Source organism: Pogona vitticeps, chromosome 7, assembly GCF_051106095.1.
Source record: "Pogona vitticeps strain Pit_001003342236 chromosome 7, PviZW2.1, whole genome shotgun sequence".
Classification (NCBI taxonomy): Eukaryota; Metazoa; Chordata; class Lepidosauria; order Squamata; family Agamidae; genus Pogona; species Pogona vitticeps.
This window is the reverse complement of record NC_135789.1, coordinates 30,662,676-30,681,946: the sequence shown is the minus strand read 5'-3', so window position 1 is coordinate 30,681,946 and position 19,271 is coordinate 30,662,676. Positions and strand designations below refer to the sequence as shown.

At 45.3% G+C, this 19,271-nt stretch overlaps 1 protein-coding gene across 4 annotated transcripts in view; it reads left to right on the top strand.

The window, feature by feature from the left end:
* Nucleotides 1-19,271, top strand: part of LOC140701753 (Fanconi anemia group J protein homolog) — a 170,100-nt gene that overhangs the window by 56,933 nt on the left and 93,896 nt on the right. For all 4 annotated transcript variants that reach the window (XR_013538084.1, XR_013538085.1, XR_013538086.1 and 1 more), the window contains exons 15-16: nucleotides 1,992-2,151; nucleotides 2,992-3,113. Coding sequence is in view for 1 of the 4 variants with exons in the window: in XM_078379290.1 (XP_078235416.1) it covers nucleotides 1,992-2,151; nucleotides 2,992-3,113 (282 nt within the window). In the remaining 3 variants the exon portion in view is untranslated. The remainder of the gene's footprint in view (nucleotides 1-1,991; nucleotides 2,152-2,991; nucleotides 3,114-19,271) is intronic.

Genomic DNA, 19,271 nt, shown 5'->3' with positions numbered 1-19,271 from the left:
TTGACTTACAGACCAGAAAAAAACCAAAATGGAACAAAAACGGCCTGTTACGGGATTAATCGGTTTTCAATGCACTGTAGGTCAATGGAGACTTGACTTACAGACTTTTTGACTTGAGAACCGCCTTCCAATACGGATTAAGTTCTCAAGTCAAAACCCCACTGTACTCCCCTCACTGGGGTGAATTTTAAAAGTTACGCGAAAAGTTTGCCAATGGTAGGTTTGTGCAACCCACACACGCTGTGATAACAGAGACTGTTGTTGCCGAGACATCCAAAGCTGCTGCTGAGGGGCCTGGAGTGTTGGCCTCGAGGGGGCAAAAAGTGAGGGATGCTCAGTTGCATTTTTCTGTCGTCCACAGAGCTGGAAATAATCTTCACTCTTCAGATTTTTTTTTTTTTAGGCTTCTCCCCCAGGGCAGCCAAATGAAGACAATCTAATGCGGGTTTTGCTGCCTTGGAAAGTGTGTGGGTTTTTTTTTTAAGGCTTTAAAAGCAAACCACCCACTGATTGAATGGTGTTTCTGAGATGCAAAGACATGTTGGATACACTCAAGATACTGGGATAACACTTGCCTGACACCCCTGTATCCATCCAACTGTTTCTGTCGTCTTCAGAATTCCTCTGAAAATCTGAAAGCTCTAGCCATATTTCCATTTCTATCCATTTCTTGCCATTTCTTCTTTTGCCTATGTAAGTAGTTTCAAGCGAGTGAATTATGTTCAAGTCATGTTAAGAGTTTTAGGCTGCGACTGGTAGATCCAGGTCATGAGACTCATGACCTCAGATCAGTCTGACCTACCTCACAGAGCTGTTGTGAGCATCAGGTGGGGAAAGGAGGAGCCACCTACACAGCGTCAAACTCTTGGGAACAAGGATCGAAGTGGAGTCAGGAATTTAAAGTGATTCTCAGTGAACATGCAAGAGTTCAAGATCGCAAGAATGGCCTTTCTCGTCCACAAATTACTATTCCTACAGTGGGAAGTCTGGAAGTGAAACTTTAATGCAACGTCACTGTCCCTCTTATGTTAACTCAGCACGCTAATCCTGATCTTAATCTATTTTGTTTTTAACAATAGCTGAATGGTTTTGCTGCTCTGTTTGTTTCATTGTCCGATTTGTCTTACGTGATTGTTAATGGCTCTGTTCATTTTTTAACCAATGTTCTTTACTGTCTTGAATATCGCTGCTACTCCAGTTGTAGAAGAAAGTGGGATACAAATGTCATACATAAATCACACTCATGATAGGAGCTTTTCATATCCTTATCCTCTGCAAATTTCTCTGATCACTGCTTAAATGCATCCAGATTGAAACCCGTCATGACACCGTAGGGTAGTAAATTCCACAGTTCCACTCCAGGCTTCCTTCTGCACATCCTGAGATCTCCCTCAGTAGATGGCCCTGGATACTCAAGGGTCTTGTGTTTCAATCTGAGGTTGCTGTGGAGGTAATTGGGTTAAGAATGGAGGGATGCTGGGGCCTGCCCAGGGGATTCCGGGAAAGTTCCAGAGAGATGAGTTTGCACAGCACAAAAGCAATACTCTTTCGAGTTTGCAAGAATTGAAGCTGGAGTGGGTTGGAATCAGGCAAGGCTCGAGAGTAAATAAAATGAGCATGAGGTCTCTTGCAAAATGACAATAGAGACCAAAGGGAATTACTTTTATTACAGACGTGGTTAAGCTCTTTCAGTGGGCCTGAGCCAGCAAAGTCTAGCAAATAACATCCAGCCCTATTCTTCTCGGCCACTCTGCAGTCCCACATCTGGGATTCTGCCCCTGTTGTTTTCCTGCTATATTTTTTTTAAAAAATCGTTGATTTCAAAAATGAATCCTCATCCACTGGTCCTCTCAGGTGGGCGGGGGGCTGGAAGTTGTAGTCTTTTTAAAAAAGGGAAATTTCCCAAGTTCTAAGTATATTTGCATATCCTTTCTTGGGGAGAATCAGTATTTACAGACCTGTATTTTTCCTTGTTGTTCTCTCCTCTTGAGATGCTAGATAAGCTGAAAGATCGCTGGCTCCACACTGGCTTGTGGGAAAAGCTCGAGCTGATTAAGACGGTAATTGCAGAGCCCAAAGGAGGCGACAAGGCGGACTTTGATGCCCTGCTGCAGATCTACTACGACGCCATCAAATGTAAAGAAGGGAAAGGTGAGCAGCTCCAAGTCCATGTGCAGAAACTTGGAAAAATCTACCCGCTGAGGCTGAAAGTTAGATTTTGGGCAGAGATGGAGAATGTTTGATGTCTCAGGACATGCAAGTTGCCATCAGTCCCGGACGTTTGGAGCATCACACCCTTAATGTTGAAGGATGATGGAAATTGGAGTCCAGCAGCATTCGAAGAGCTGCACTTTCCTGTGCATACAAACAGACACACACACACTTACATGTCTTTTTTCAGTGTTATGTTTATAGATGTATCAATAGGATAGAATTTGAGATCTTCAACCAAGGTTCTGTCGCCTGTCTCACCACCCTAATCAGATAAGGGCTTTCCCTGCAGCAGCATCTTGATCATGGATTTCTCGGTCTTGTTCCTTTCTTACTAAGTTTCCAACAGACCATCAAAACGGCATTATTCTGTCAGGCTTTGAATTCTTTAAAATTCAGATTTTTTAAAAAAATATTTGTGGTCTGTTTTCAAAAAGTGTTTTGTTTCTGTTCTGCCTTTTTGTTGTGTTTTAGTATCTTCCTCTGGGTGAAGTGGTGGACAGAAAAGATACTTAAAAAGTACTTTGAAATTATAAGTGCTGTAGAAGAGGGAGGCCGTAAGGCCATCTTTCCCAAGTTGGTGCCTTCTGGGTTAGTCAGACTACAATTCCCGAAGCGTGTTGCTAGCTTCTGAAAGTTGGGGGTCACCAGGTCCGAGAAATCTACTTCTAGAAATATTGGAAGGTGGATGTGGGGATCTTTTCAAGCAGCCGCTTATCCAAAATTTCAAACTATAACATGATCCTGATGTTGAATTGCTTCTTTTTTTTTTTTTTTAAGATGGCGCACTCCTTATTGCTGTCTGCAGAGGAAAGGTTAGCGAAGGCTTGGATTTCTCTGACGACAATGCCCGGGCAGTTGTAACTATAGGAATTCCGTTTCCAAATGTGAAGGACCTTCAGGTAGGACATGGACACAAATGTTTATCAAGTTCCAGTATTTTATTTTTCATACATGAATGAGCTGTGAAAACTATTTTACACTCCTGTGATTTAAAATCAATTTTCTACTCATCTGGCAGTTTATTTGTCAACCTGTCCTAGATTTATCTTCTTCTAACGGAGTATCAGTTGAACGAAAGACGTCACTGGTTTTGCAGGCCTTTTGAGGGATGGTGGCGGATCTACCAAGATAATAGTATACATTAACTGAGAATATGAAACAGTAATGGCAGTGTCATATTTCCCTCTTTGCTTTGCTATAGTCCTCAGAGTAGTTGGGATAAGATATTGTTTCCCAGTGTGTTATGGTGAAATATCCCTGTATACGTTGGCAGGATAGCTTAGTGGGTTAAGAGTACTGTACCTGGGTATGTACGTCTGATTTCCAACTCTTCCTCTTGGGAGAAGAACCAGCCTGGGTAGCCTTGGGCAAGCTATGCAGTCCCAAAGCACACACACGCGCGCACACGCGCACGCACACACACACACACACACACACACACACACACACACACACACACACACACACACACACACACACACACACACACACACACACACACACACACACACACACACACACACACACACACACACACACACACACACACCGAAGAAGAGAGTAGTAGACAGTTTCTAAATACTTTATACTCTGGGAACCCTGGGAAATTCCCTAGAAGTCAGAAGCAATATGATGATAACATTTTTTTAAAACCCCTTCGATTATTTTGAAGAAGAAAGGTAGGATAAAAATATTTTAAACAAATAATGATATTTATAATGATAATAATAATATTTATGGGAGCAACCAGGTGTTGAAAAAGCAATTAAAAGAGGCATTGACGTCCCTTTGTTCTAGACTCGTGGACAAGTTTCCTGACGGAAATATGGAAAGGACCGGCTCAGAAAGGGGGTGGGCTGGAGTGGGCCTACATCGAGCGGTGTGTCTGGGTGTTGGATTTCCCACCTTGGTCGTGGGCAGGACTAAATGACCCTTAGAAGTCATTCCCAGGTCTATATCTAGTGTGACTTCTCACTTGTAGAGACTCTGACAAGCCCCTCTGGCATTCATCATCTCTGGGTGCCTTTTTGCTAGAATTTTGTACCCAAAAGATAGTAAAAGTGACCTGGTTTGTTTGCCTTCCAGTGTAAGATAAGAGACAGTCCCTAATAAATGTCTTCTTTAAAAACCCCAACCGATACTCGTTTAAGAGCCTGGATGGAACCACACATAAAGTGGTTAGATTCCAACGTTCTTCCAACTCCGGCTTATTTTTAATAGACATTTGGTCCCCTTACTATTAATTTAATGTTTTTTAAGCAATTGACTATAAAATAGAAAAAGATGGCACCTTTGGTGTTGGCATCTTAGGTATCATTGAGCAGAGTTCGGGAGGCCTCCCTCCACCAACACGTGAAAGTTGCTTTGTTCTTCCATTCAGACATCATGGAAGAAAAGGAAGATAGTATTTAGAGCCTTGGTGCTTGCTTTTGTATATTATGGAAACAGATTACCCTCCGTAATCTCCAGCAGTTGGCTGTTACAGCTGAAAGAAAGAGAAGGCTGTGAAAGGGGTCCAGCGCAAGGCTCGGATCCTCTCCGTGGTAGGGAGTTTGGCTCCAGAGAAGCAGGAAAATGCCTTCTTGAGCCAAAAAAAACGACTTCTTTGGCTGTGACCAGATTTCCTCTACTCGCCTCTGGGAATTTCAGTACAGTATTGAGGTAGGGAAAATGTGCTATTTGGAGCCAAGATTGTCCTGGTGAGTTGGGCTTGTGATTTACTGTTCTTACTCTCCAGGGCTTGAAAGGCGCTGCAGAATGTCGAGAATGGGCAGCTCTGACGTGCAAACCCTTAAGCTCGTGTTCCCAAAGAGGGTTTATTCAATTCTACCTTTCTCAAGCATCTCTTAAAAGATCATAATCCAGTAAGAGGTACTTACAGCCAAAAGAAAGGGAGGCAGTACATAGAAGTTGATAATACTGAATAAGCAAGTGTTATCTAAATATAAATTTAAGCAGCTCTTGGCTTCCTTTTAGCTGACAGACTTTCAGTTGCCGTGACTTGCTGCTGCCTTTCCGTTTTTTATAAAGAGTCTTTAAACAATAGCCAGCATGGTTCAAATATTAACTTACGATGGTAGATTAGCAACATAATTTGTGAACCGTGAAGAAGTACATTGATTCAGTTACACATTTCACTGCTTCAGGATTTTGTTAATGATGCAAACTGTTCTCAGGTTCATGACCTGGCCCCTCTTCACTGCCCTGATGAAGAATCAATAAGATCAGGCAGCCAGTGATTTTTTTAAAAAAATATATTTATTTATTTATTTGTTTGTTTGTTTGTTTGTTTGTTTGTTTGTTTGTTTGTTTATTTATTTATTTATTTATTTATTTATTTATTTATTTATTTATTTATTTATTTATTTATTTGTACACAAATGACAGCTTCTGGGTGGCTTCACATCAAAGCGATATGCCTACTTCTGTCTGAGCTGTTTCCCCAGGATTCCTGGGTGACCTCCGGATTCACTCACGCTTTTGGATGGTCACGAGGAGGAGCCGGTGTCTTGCCAACTTCCTCTGAGGGAGCAAGACGGGGTTTTTTTTCCTGGTGTTTGTTTCTGCCTGCCTGCCTGCCTGTCTAACTACCTCTCTAGCAGTCTATCTGGACTCTTTAACGCCCAGAATTCCTCATGCAGATTTCTCAGACTTCCAACCTACAGGAAAGCACTTACATGCCATTCATACGGACCAAGGATTACCTCAAGCCTTGCTTCCTGTTCAGAAAGGAAATGCCCCTGTGCTTTCTGGGTGGCCCAGGTCTTTGTGAGAAGCATAGCTCTTTAGGAGGGACCGTCTGTAGCACCTAATGGACAATGAGACTCTCTTTCCCACAAAGACCTGGGCCTCTCAGGAAGCACCGGGGCAGCTTCCTTTCGGAGTCCCCAAAAGTTCAAACAACAGATCCCTAGCTTTCGACAGAAAAAAAGGATTTCCAGTCATGCCTTAAGGGCGTCACATAAGTATTTGATTTCTATACAGCCCATCTGTATAGAGATAGGCGAGCGCCGTTTCGAACGGATGGGCGATGGCCTCCGTTGCCCTCGGCCGATCGAAAGGGAGTCGGGTTCAGATCCCCGAATCCGGAGTGGCGGAGATGGGCGCCGCAAAGTGTCCAGTGCGGTAACGCGACCGATCCCAGAGAAGCCGATGGGAGCCTTTCTTTTGTCTAATTGATCCGCTAGCAAAACGGGACTGAAGTATCTGCCTATCTGTCATTCTCTCCAGTACAGTGTGAGAAAGAGGCTTTGGCCCTCCAGATGTTATTCAACTCCAGTTCCCATCAGTCACGCAGCTGGTGCAGCCGGTGGTAAGGAAACGCTGGAGTCGGAATCCAAGAATAACAGAATGCCCTGCCCTAATAGGATGATCACCCTTTTACTGCCAGACGTTATTTCTCAAGTATGAATATTGTGCCAGAATGCCACCGCATCATTCAATAACTCCAGTGTAGAAATATTAAAAGGAAATTGCCAGTTTAAGGGGTGCTGGAGGCTGCCCGCGGTTTTTACACGGCCTTGTAAAATACCTTTGCCAGACGGCAGTTAATGCAGTAACACTGAAGTTCAAATTCAGGGCTCGAGGGGGGCATATCGCCTCTCCCGGTGTGACATTAATCTCCGTACCTTGGCACCAGTTTTAAAAAAATAAAAACCCTTTAGCCCAGAGAAAGCCCTTCGGCCAGAAAAGAAAAAACAAAAAAACCTTGGGAGAAAATGCCGAACGACGGAGGCAAAGTTTGCCTTTTCATCTTCAGTAGTTTACTTTCTTGATCCAAGAGGAGAGAAAAAAATCTGAAGTAATTTTCTTGTGTTTAGCTTGTCCTTAGCAGGTAGTGCTGACCTTTAAGTTTTTACTTTCCTGTCAAAGTATGTTGAAGGCTTTAAAAGTGAAGCTATCACCTTGGGGATTTGTAAGGATGACTGACACTTACCACTTCACCTTAGACGCGGCGGCGCAGAGCGTATGCAGCCGCGTCGTACCTCCAGGGAAGCTGTTTGATTTTTTCTTCACTTCCACTTCACTGGAAATGGATTGGATTTTTTTTTCTCTTCAGAGGAGAGTTTTGGTGGCATTAGATTTTAATCAAGTCCCTTGTTCGCAGTCCCTCCAAGCCCGCACGAGGATGATGAGTAGATGGGGCCCGGGGTGAATGTGCTATGTACGTGGTTTGTCGAAGCCCTGGAACTTCAAGGATCTTGGAGAGGCTGCCCTGCTGTCGCTCGACAACCCTTGAAATTGTTTTCCTGGTTTGCGAGACCGTTATATAAGCCTTCTTGCTTTACTTTGTCAGTGGGATTCGGGGCTCAAAAGAGGAAAGAGTTGAATCTCAAGCTATGTTGGAGAACGCGGAAACAAGAAAAAGGAAGGGGTAAAGTAGGGTCCTTTTGAAACTGATTTGTTTGAAATGTGGCGATGGAGGAGAGAGCCTTGCAGATATTCGGGACGTCCAGAAGGACAAACAAGTGAATTCTACCTTGAATCAAGCCTGAACTGTCTCTGGAGGCAAAAATTTTGAAATGGAGGTTGTCCTACTTCAGGCACAGAATGAGAAGACAGGATTCTCTGGGAAAGACAATAACGCTGGGAAAAATCGAAGGCAGAAGGAAAGGAGACCAAATATGAGATGGGCTGACTCTCTAAAGGAAGCCACAAGCTTGGCTCTACAAGAGCTGAGCAGGCCAGCTGAGGACAGGACGTTTTGGAGCGTGCTCATTCATAGGGCCACCATCAGTCAGAGGCGACTTAGCAGCCCATAACAACAAGAACAAAGTAGGGTAGTGGCTGGAGCAACTAGACCACTGGTTCTTAACCTTTGTTACTCAGATGTTTTTGGACTGCAACTCCCAGAAGCCTTCACCATCAGCTCTGTTGGCTGGGGTTTCTGGGAGTTGCAGTTCAAAAACACCTGAGTAACAAAGGTTAAGAACCACTGAACTAGACCTTTGGCAGGGGTGATGTGTCCCCTCTACCTTGGCAGTCTGTGGGGTGAAGAGGAAGGGAGAGAAGGTGTGCAGGGAAGCGGGAGTGAAGAAGCACCTGAAAGAGAGAACAGAGAAATAAAAAGGGAAAGAAAAGAGGTGGTATGAAGAAGGAGAAGAGTGATGGAGAGAAAGAGAGGAGGGTGATGGGGGAGCAAGCAAACAGGGGTCCTGTTCAACACTGTCCATAGTCCTGTCTACTACTGGCCTGTGCCTTCTCATAATTTACTCCTGCAAAATAAAATAGCTAGAGTGCTGGACCAGAGAGAAGGCATGCTTTTTGGGGCCACTCGCTTTTCCTTTCTCAGCCTCTGGATCTCTTATTCTTCTTGGCTTCAACTCTAAGGACAAAGAAATTAATATAGCCAGCCATCAAGGCATGTGGAGTTGAGGTTCTAGAACAAAGGTTCAGAACCACTGGGCTAAAATACTGGTTGCCCCATGCTGTTATGAATTCCTATAATGTCATTCGTAGGGCAGAAAAATGCCTTCTAGGAGTGAGGATGACGGTCAAGCATGTGCACATATATAAAACAGTGCCCAGAATCTCTGATACAGAAGAAGTCGTGCAAAACAGTTGTAAAATGGCCGCCTAGAGTGATTTCAGGCGGCTAAAAACAAGGGTGTTGGCTCCTTCTTCCACGAGCCTCCTGATGTTTTTCTATCATATCTGGTTTATTTATTTGGATTTATATATTTTCATTCTCGTGAGATTCTAGTGAGATTGGATAGACCTGTAATACAATGTTAAACCATAGCTTGAATCCAGATTAAGTTAGTTTCAACTTCTGTTCTACTGATGTCAGTTAGGCAAGTTGCAGGAGGTTTTGAGGGCTCCCAACGCTGGAGGCATTCAATAGAAAATTGGACAGCCACCTGTCAGATCTGCTTCAGTTTGGATTCCTGCCTTGAGCAGGGGGTTGGAGGCGATGGCCTTATCGACCCCTTCCAACCCAATTATTCTATAATTTTAGATTAGTCCAGACTCATTGATTTTAATAGGAACAAAATGAAATTGAAGAAGGAAACAGAGAGAATGTGCTATGAACCAGTTCAGGATGTGTGACTGTGGTTTTGTTCTTATCAAAGTGTGAATTGAATGAAATTCTTCCTCGTGTCCTTTTAAAGTATCACTTTTTATTTACAAACTTTGTTATGGTTTGTTTTGATTTGGGAGAATCCTGGCAAATAAATTACATATATAAATAAAATGCATCAACTCACATATTTTGGCTGATGACCCCTGACTACCAACTCAGGCCATATGGGCCACGTTCCTTAGTGTTCCACAGGGTCGCAACCATAAAAATAGCTTTTCAAGGCGTACATGTAAAAATAATCTGCCTAACCCTGTATGGCTAGGAGTGGATATTGAAATATTTTCTGGACTTTTTAATTTTGTTGCTAACACATTAACCAGTCAGAAATTTTATTTGCCAAATAATTCCACTACCCCCCCCCCAACGCAAAATATTTTTTATATATTTGCTAGCTGAAAATCCATGATTACTCTGCGGTTCTCTGAATTTAGCTGTGCATATTTACGTTAGTTAGTTAGTTAGTTAGTTAGTTAGTTAGTTAGTTAGTTAGTTAGTTAGTTAGTTAGTTAGTTAGTTAGTTAGTTAGTTAGTTAGTTAGTTAGTTAGTTAGTTAGTTATATCCTGTCTTTCTCCTCAAGAGGACCCAGATTGGCTTACAGTATTAAAACAAACAATTCGAAAAAGCTAAACAACCAATAAATTACGTATTACAGTATTTTAAAAGAATTGAATAGATATAATATTGGAAACCCTTTAAAAAACAACAAAAACATAACAGCCCCATTTTAAGAACTCCCCTCTTTAAGTCACTAAGAGAAAGCCTGCCTGAAAAGTAAGGTCTTTGCTTGAAAGATAACAAAGGTGAGGCCAGCCTGGCCTCCAGTGGGACGGAGTTCCATAGTTTGGAAGCAGCATAGATCAAAAGAAGAGAGAAGTAAACGAGTATCCATGCGTGGGTGCCCACACTCTGTACACACCTGTAAGCTCTTCTTAGTCCCTGTTTTTATCAAACACAGAAGCACCCAGACAAATTGGGGGGGGGAACCATACTAAGGGGATCAGAGAATCAGTTCTCCCTGCCTCCCTTAACCACCCTGCCTGCTTGTCCATAGTTAACGTGGTTCCCTCTTAAGCAAAGTCTGAGTAAACAGCCGCATGCTCTGCTTCGGGATGCTTTCGATAAAGCGGCATATGTGTGTGAAAGACTCGTGGCAACCTCCGTGTAGCCTGCCGTGAGTGTTCGGTGTCTGTTCTGCAGCTTGCTCTCCCAGTAAGCCCAAGCCACCAGGCCTCCCGTTAATCGTTGAGCCCCTGAAGACTAATAGAGGCATGTGTGTGCGCACAGATTGAGCTTTTAGTGACTCCACTGAGGAGGAGACGGGATCTTTGAAGTGTACTCTTGCGGCCGCCCAAGTCTTTACGCATGCACTATTTAGCCTTAATTCTCACAGATGTTACCCCTCCGTTTGAAGGTTGGGGAGGAGGTTAAAAGCTGCAGTGTTTAATATGGCTCCTACTTAAAAAGATTTTTATTTATAAAAAGAGACGGCCGTTGGACGGCTCACTTTCTCACAGTAACTGACTTTTACAGCTGCTTGGCAGTCACCGAGAGGAGAGACTAGGTGGTGAACAGCATTGTGAAGGAGCGTAATTATTGCTATTTCAGGTGGAAGCAAAGCTCTTTTGACATGTGAAATCTTAAGCATTTATTTCTCATGTCGTTTTCATATAGGAATGGAGTGGTTTGCCATTTCCCCCCCCCTCCGCCCTTGCATTGTTAGATGCCAACCCTAAGAATGCGAAAATGTTAGCTTTTGTTACCCAAATGCACAGTGAAAAGGGGGGGGGGGAGAGACTGAGAAATGACCAGGAATAATGTCAAAGGAGAACATGTTCCTTCAGTGGCAGAGGACATAATGATTATATTTTCCAGATTTTCTGTGTTCAAGGAAGAACCCAGAATGTTTTCCCTCATTGCAGGGAAAGGACTCAGTAATATGTGACCTTCTAGATATCGTTAGACTGGTTGAATCACCTTGAGCCTTACCCATCGCCAGCGTAGGGTGAAGGGCAACGGAAGTTACAATCCTAGCTATATCTAGAAGTCTTCTTGTCTTCTCCTGGCCTAACCCACGGGCACTCCTGTCACTGTGTGTGAGCAGCAAGTGTGTTTCGAACACCCTCCGCAGATCCTGAATTGCAGGGAGGTTGAAAGGGATGGTCCCATAGCTCAGTCAGGGAGCATCCGCTTTGCACAGAGAGGTTGTAACTTCCCTTGTTCAGCATCTGCAGTAAAAAGGAACCCGTGTCAGGCAGGAGATCCTCTCTCTACCTGAGGTGACAGTACTGGGATTGGCAGACTGCGGAGGTCGCCTTCACCATTTCTCAGTTGTCCACCAATGCTGTAGAAAAAACAGAGTATTGCCAAGTTTATATTCCGATTTATATTTCAGAAGCCCTTTAAAACAACAGCAGTTTGCAAGTCAAACCATTCCATTTGCTTCTTTGGCGAACATAGAAGCCACAAATGATAAGGTTGCGGCCCAATAGGAGAGATTAACCTTCCCATGTTCCTGACATTTCAGAGGTGTGAAGGGCCTTGCTAAGTTAGGAACTGTGGTTCAACTGAACTTGGCTTAACCATTTCACTGAGGAGCCAGCAGAATACGCTGTGGACATGGACAGGGGAGACACAGGTTCAAATTCCTGCCCATCCATAAAGGTTATTTGTTGAGATGGCTCTCTGTATCTCTGCATAGCCGCTCTTCTCTGTTTGGAGGAAAGGGGGAAACCTTGTTAGAAAAGTAACCATTTTGGACCATAGTTTCTTTTGGTTCTCAGTTAGTTTCTCTTGCAACTCTTCCCAAAACACCCACTTTATTTAAATGCAAATGGTTCAGGAGAATCTGACTATAAATTGTGCTCTCCCAACCCACCCAGTGAGAGGGACGTGGTGGCGCTGTGGGTTAAACCGCAGAAGCCTCTGTGCTGCAAGGTCAGAAGACCAGCTGTCGTAAGATCAAATCCACGTGATGGAGGGAGTGCCCGTCGCTCGTCCCAGCTCCTGCCAACCTAGCCGTTCAAAAGCATGTAAAAATGCGAGGAGATAAATAGGTACCACCTGGGTGGGAAGGTCTAGTCGCGCTGGCCACATGACCACTGAAACTGTCTTCGGATGAAACGCTGGCTCTACGGCTGGGAGACGGGGATGAGCATCACGCCCTAGAGTCGGACACGACTGGACTGAATGTGAAGGGGAACCTTTACCTTTAACCCATCCAGCAGTCCACATTTAGAAAGACTGAGGACTGCCTCGGATTATCCTAAAGTTGCCTCTTTCACATATTCTAAAAATGTGCCTGTTTTTTTAAGAAAGAAAAGAAAGAAAGAAATACAGGGATTTTTCCCCCCCTGCATTGAGGCAACGCACTGTACAAAGTCTAAGATCCATAATTTGTCAGTAAAATTTATCCTGCAATGGTTTGCCCTGATAATTGTGTTTACAGTACACTGATACCGAACGGAAAATGTTTCTGGAGCACATTCTTCCTACTCCAGCCTGCGTTTGCTTTAAACTGTTTTGGGTCAAAAGGTTTCTTGCTTTGGCTGAAGATAAAACCGCTCTGCCGGAGTGTCTGGCAGACAATGTGTTTATTTTTACTGTGGCAAAGTTTTTTCCTTAATGGTTTGAATCTGTATGTTTTAACAAGTTTAGCCCTGATATTTATTTAATGAGCTGAACTTCTGCTCCTCAAAAGGGTTTATCGCTCCGGAATAAAACGGTGCCATGCCCCGATCTTGCATTCTGTTTACATTGAGGGTACGGTAACCTTCTTACAGCATCTAGCATCCCATATTTGTAGAATCACATTGGTTTTACACAGAAATGGCTCATTGTGCTAACCCAACATTTCCCAAGGGCTGAGCTGAGGCCGTCCCTGCTGATAGGTATAATGAGGCATCTGCTTCAGGCAGCAAATACTGGAAGGAAGCAGCGCCCCCCCCCAATCCGTTCATTCCTGAGATACCCCAGCTAAACAACTGTTGAAAAAGAAAGCGTGTTCTAAACCTCGAAACACATTTGCTCCCCTCGGGTGTAGTGGGAGAACCTGGCCGGTTGGCAGTCTTAAAGAACAGTGTACTTACCAGTCAAGTTGTCTTCTGTAACACAAGAAGAGGGAGTACTTCTGCCCTCGGCCTCAGGCAGCAAAATCTCTTGGGCTGTCCAGGATACTGTACAGTATTCTCAGTCAGCTCGAAGAATAATGGGTGAGCGCTCACCTAATAATAGACAGGGAAGTCCACCCGGGAATTAATGACTCGTGGATGTCCCTGTTTGGTAGCCAAACCTCAGGCATGGTGCCATGGCTCCTTGGCATCAGGATATTTTCCCCTTTCGCTGTCTAGCATAACGGGGACTCCATCCCTCTTAACTCAGTAGCTTTCTTGCTTTCTTTCTTTCTTTTTTAAAGGGACACTCAGTCTCCTTTGCAGCATGCCATTTTGGGAATCTTGAGTTGAAAGGAAGGAAGGAGGCAGAGATTGGCCCTGCGGTTAGGCAGAGATTCTGGGTGTCATGGAATGATATAATTTGCTATTCTATGTTTAACCTCCCGGCGGGAGGGAGGACCTAGGGCGAAATCCTCCTAAAATAACCTGCCTGGCTTTAGAAACCGGGTGTCTCAACTTGGGAGTAATATCTTCTGCTGTGCCTCGGGCAGCAAAATGTCCCGGGCAGGAGCTGCGGGGGGGAGGGGGGAACAGCGTTTGACAGCTTGAACGTCTGAATGCCGTCACAGGGTCAAACCAAACAGAACTTTGTCCTTCCTCAGCTGAGAAGATGATGAGATGCTTGTCTTTCCTTTGATTGTAAATTCGCAGATTGGGAGACTAGGAGCGTTTTAAGGGGATTTAGATATTTAGGCTTTCTCATCCCAAACGTTCGAGAGGCAGCGCTGTTCTTATCTTGAGTCTGGCAAGGTACGTTTAAACAAGCTGCCTTGCCCAAGGCCACCCATTGAGCCCCGCCGGCCCGCTGTCACAGGCGTCCCACGTTCTTATTCTTCATGGCATCTCCAATGCTTTTAATATGCAGGGGGAAAGGGGGAGGGGAGCTTTACACGTTTTTCCTTCTGCGCTCATGAGAACTCTGTGGTAGGCTTTGGGGGGGGGAGAGAGAGAGCAGCTGATTTGAGGCCACCCAAAGTGCCAACCGGCTGAACTTCTGTGAAATTATCTGGAAGATTTTGAGTCCCTACCGTTCACTAGCCCTCCTCTTTGTTACAGCCACTCGTTGGACACGGTTTCTTTTGAGGATTAGGCGCTCGATCTGGGACTTCTGCAGATCCCCCCCTCCCCCCCCAGGATCATATTGGGTCTGCCCGTCGTGGGGCCAGATGGAGGTTTGAGGGAGGCCTGCAGGGTTGGATCCCCTCCAGTGTCACAGAGGCCCCAAGAGGTTCACCCAGTGGCAGTGGTGGAAACTTGCTGCAACGCCTCTCCTCGCCAGAGATTCAGTACCGATCCAGTGTGATGTGCCCGGGAGTCTCCCACGGCGTTTGGATGTCTTTCGGTCTCTCTTCCTTTCCCTCTAACCCTCTTGAATTGTGCTGGCAGGCAAAAGATAAGGCTCAGTCCTTCCTCTGGCAAAGTGAGAGACGCATCTAACAGGGTGGCGTCATTTTTTGAAAGGATCCCTCAGCCTCTTTTGCCGCACGTGCGGCTTGATGGAGCCAGGGCCAGCCCTTGTCTTTGACCGAGTGGGGCAGCTGCCAGCCACAGCAGATTCATGGGTCTCATCAAAGGGCAGACAGTGACCTTCAGTAAAGCTGCCCTTGGGGCATCGTGGGAAGTAAAATGGCCTGGCACTCCGGCATAAAAATGGGTTTTAAAAGTGTAGGCATGCTTCGAGGGTGGACTCGGATATCCAGGGCCTGGTCGCTGGAATTGTAGTTTTCCGTGAGTCCACAAGGTGGCGCTCTGTCTTTTCAGCACCCCCTTCCTCTTTCAGCACCCCGAAGATCTGGCCTCTTTCTCCCGTCCCCACCTGCACCCATCTCTCTTTCCCCCTTTGGTGAGCCTCTTCGTCATAATGCCGCGTTACCTTTTTGGCCTGCAGAAAACCCTGCCCCAACAGGGCACTGTCACCATGACCCAGGCTGACATTCTCTGCCCTCTTTGGCTCAGGGAGCAAGAAGCAAAAGTTTACAGCCTGTTCTGTCTCTTTCCCCCCCCCCACCCCACCCCTCAAAATCTCAGCTGACGGGGCTTGGTGGAGGATCATCAGGCAGTGTAGGGTGCAGGGTTCAGGGTGGGATGGTGGGGGGGGAATGTAAATGGGGGGAGGGCAGAGCTGGTGGTTAACGTTCAGTTGTAGGGGAGGTCTGCCTAATTAAGCATTAAAGGAAACAGTGGTTAACAGGTATAATGCTGTTAGACTCCGGCTAATGTGAACGCAACCGTGACCTCCCAGATAGATCAAAGCCTAATCTCTCTGACAGCAACAAGACGACATGACTCGCCACAGGCCTTCTGCCGCCCCCTCTTTCCCTCGCTGGAGCTCTTTTGTCCACAAAGCATGCCTGATAGCGAGGAGTATATTTTTAAGGATGAACAGGTAGTTGTCGAAGGGCTGTCTTTTGACATTTTAACTAATCCCTTCTAGCCTGTGGTTTACTGCGCATTTAGGATATTTGCTAGCAGGAGACGCTGGCTTTTCCACATATGCACCATGTCATGTCGAATCGGGCGTCATGGCGATGCCCGATAATGCAAACCTAGACAGTGAAATGGATTCTGATTGCATTAGGGTGACGTGCGCTGACCTTTTACCTGTTACGTGGTTTGCCGGGAAGGCTTAACCCTTGGTAAGGTGCAGGAGCTTATTTTGTGCTGGTCTGTTTTGTTTTCTTCTCTCCTGCAAATGTCATTAAATCATGATATCCTGTCTTCCCAGTCATTACAAGGCGATTACAATGTGTGCCGTGGCTCAGATCAGCAATTGAGGCTCAAGGAACAGGTCCATTTCTCTAAGAAATCCTACTGCGCCCCTATGTGTACATGCACACAAACACACACACCAATTATCAAATTATCATCTTAGGATGTCATCAAGTCAATTCTGTCTTATGGTGACTTCACCATGGTTTTCTAGGTAGACAATACTCAGAAATGGTTCCCCATTTCCCTTTTCCGTGGGCACCCTGGGGCTCTTCAGCTTGCCGAAGGCTACACAGGCTGGCTTCCGTCTCAGGAGACACTGTGGGAAATCAAACCTACTGGACAGATGTTTTGCATAAGACCTCCTGGCCTGTCACCAGGATTTGTACAGGAGGTCCCTGCTGCATATTAACTGGGGGAGGGAATTTTCAACTACCCAGATGTCTTGGATAAGGCCTTAAGGTGGGGAAGAAAGTTTCCTGTTGTGACCAACAGTTCCTATCATCCCCAGGGAGCAGGGGCATTCTGAGAGCTATAGTTAACAACAGCAAAATAGTACTAAGTAGGGAAAACACGGAAGCTCCGTAGATGCCTTGTATCCACTCAGACCCATTGATTCATTGATTTTGCTATTATCTGTCATGGATGGCCCGAACGGCCCGGATTTCCTTTCCGGCCCTGTGTATAGATGCCAGGAAATGAACTGCAGACTTTCCGCTGGTAGGAAAGGTTCCATGTCACTGAACGACATTCCAGGCAACAAGAAGGGTTTCGAGAACAGCCATTGGGGCCTTAAATTGACATTTCACAGGCAAGCAGTTATGGTGGAGTATTACTTATGTTTTGAGAGCACATGCACAGGCATACGGGGGCTTAACATTGGAAGCTCCACACCTGCTGGGACTCTGGATTCCCTGTCCTTGACTGCCTTCCATTCCTGTCCCTTTTAATCCCAGGCAAGCGGACAACTTTCCTTTCCCGGAATGGGGACAGGAAATGGTTTTGTTACCACGAGCAGCTAACCTGCCATTTCAAAGTTTTCACCATCACGGGCATATTACAGCATTGACTTCTAATCATGGCTAACGTTGTGCCCTCTGGGTGCATATATGTAGTGTTGGCAATCATTTGAAACACTAGAGTTAACACGGATCTGGAAATCAAAATTGTCGCGGGCATCTCACGGCCTGTTCCGGGTAAGGCTTGCTCCACAAACGACAAGACACAATAAGGAAAACCTTTGGCCCTCAATCAATAAATCCTGAGTGACAGTAACAAATATTAGATCTGTGGAATCAAACTGAATTTATTTTCTGGCTGCAAAGTTTGAATCTGTAAATTTGACAGGCTGTTTTTAAAGGGCATAAAGCACATAAAATAACATAAAAAGCAAGGAATCCTTACCCAAACTCAAGTTGAAAGTTACCTGTCAGAAGTGGTTAGAAGTCTTCTGTTTTCTCTCCTGAAGCGTGTCCTTTCAGTTGTCAGTTTTAAAAGGTTAATACAGAACAAAAGAGCAGTGAAATTAACCTGCCTTTGTGTAGTTTTTTTTCCCTTTCCTCTTAGAAGAACGGGTCTGGAGAACAGAAGAACAGGCCTGAGCTATTTTCTTTTTAATAATCCCGTGCTCCTCTCCATCTTGACTTTAAGCGTCTTCCCTGCCTTTGAAAATGGGGTTGCAAGGATATTTTTCTCATTGATGGCTGTTTAAAGAGCTTCCAACCCCATTCCTTTAGCCAAAAGGTCTCCCAGAACATCTTACGTACCGCCAAATAAAAGACAACTGGCTGGCTCACTGTCTTGAAAAAGCGCAACACAGAAGGCAAAAGGGAGGGGGAGGGTAGAGGAAAACAGCAAGGTCGCCCTTCAGACGGCCTGATAGAATGGCTGTGCTCCCCACTTTGATTCCCTCGGTGAAGCTAGCTGGGAGTAAGGAACGCAGGCTTTGTCTTTAAGGTGCCACCAATAGGCGAGCATGCCAATCCTCTGAGAACATCTACAAGAGGTCCTTGTGCTGCTTCCCAGCTGTCCTTTGTGTTCCAGACATGGCCATCCCCTACCTAGGTGGTGGTGGTGCTACACTGAGCCTGGAAACACTGCAATAAGCTTATAACTCAGGGTGGGCAACACACAGCCTTTCCTCCTGGCCTTCCCACAGACAGAACTGCCTAATCTGACCCAGTGCAGCAAAATATGCTGTTTCCCTTTACATGGGTTACGGCGCTCCTTTAAATCAACGGCATCTGCTTTCAAAACAGGGGTTGTGGCCACAAAACAGGGTGTGAGTCCCATTCCCTGAATTGGCAAGGTGGTGAGGTCAGCATGTTGTCATGCCCGCTCCGGGGTTTAGAGAGTAGCACTTTAAGAAAGTAAAATGTTTCCCATCTCTGTTTGTGACTGACTGGCCGCCTTACCGTGATGTGTAGAGAGGATGAAGAAGTCGAGGGAACGAAACACCATGTGGGTTCCCTCACTGTTGAAATGCCGAGCTGAGCTTGACAAACTGGATCGCCCGTGGACTTACCAGCCGGGAGTGTTTATCTTCCTCCTTTGAAGAGTGAAATGGGAGCTTGTGTCGTGCCTAAGGGGGAACCCATCTGACTTTCTCGCTCTCGACCTATGATGGAGAGGAGGTGCCGATTCCTCTTCAGCCGGGAGGATGCTAAGGCAGCTTTAGGTGATCTTTGTGTCGCAAGTGTCACAGCACTTGGTAGGCCGTGAACTTCTGCAACCAGGCAGAGATGGTGAGGAGCAGGACATCAGCATGAATAATACGAAAAAGGTATTCGAAACCAGAGGGTATATGAATCATTCTACCAGCTTGTCCGCTGTTAACCCGAGAGCTATCAGGAACATTTTTGGATCTTATTTTTCCAAAACAACGTAGACCCTAAGTAGGTGGGTTTCTTGCAGACAGACAGATGCACAAAAAGCTTTTCAGTATTGTTTCTGTACATAAACAGACATCTGGAGTTGTCAGTTCTGAAGAAGAAGCTTAACAGAGGTGTAAAATACATACCTAAGCACTATAGGAGCCTGGACCTCTGCTGGTTTATGTGGATCTTTAAAATCAGTTAGTTTAACGATCACCACC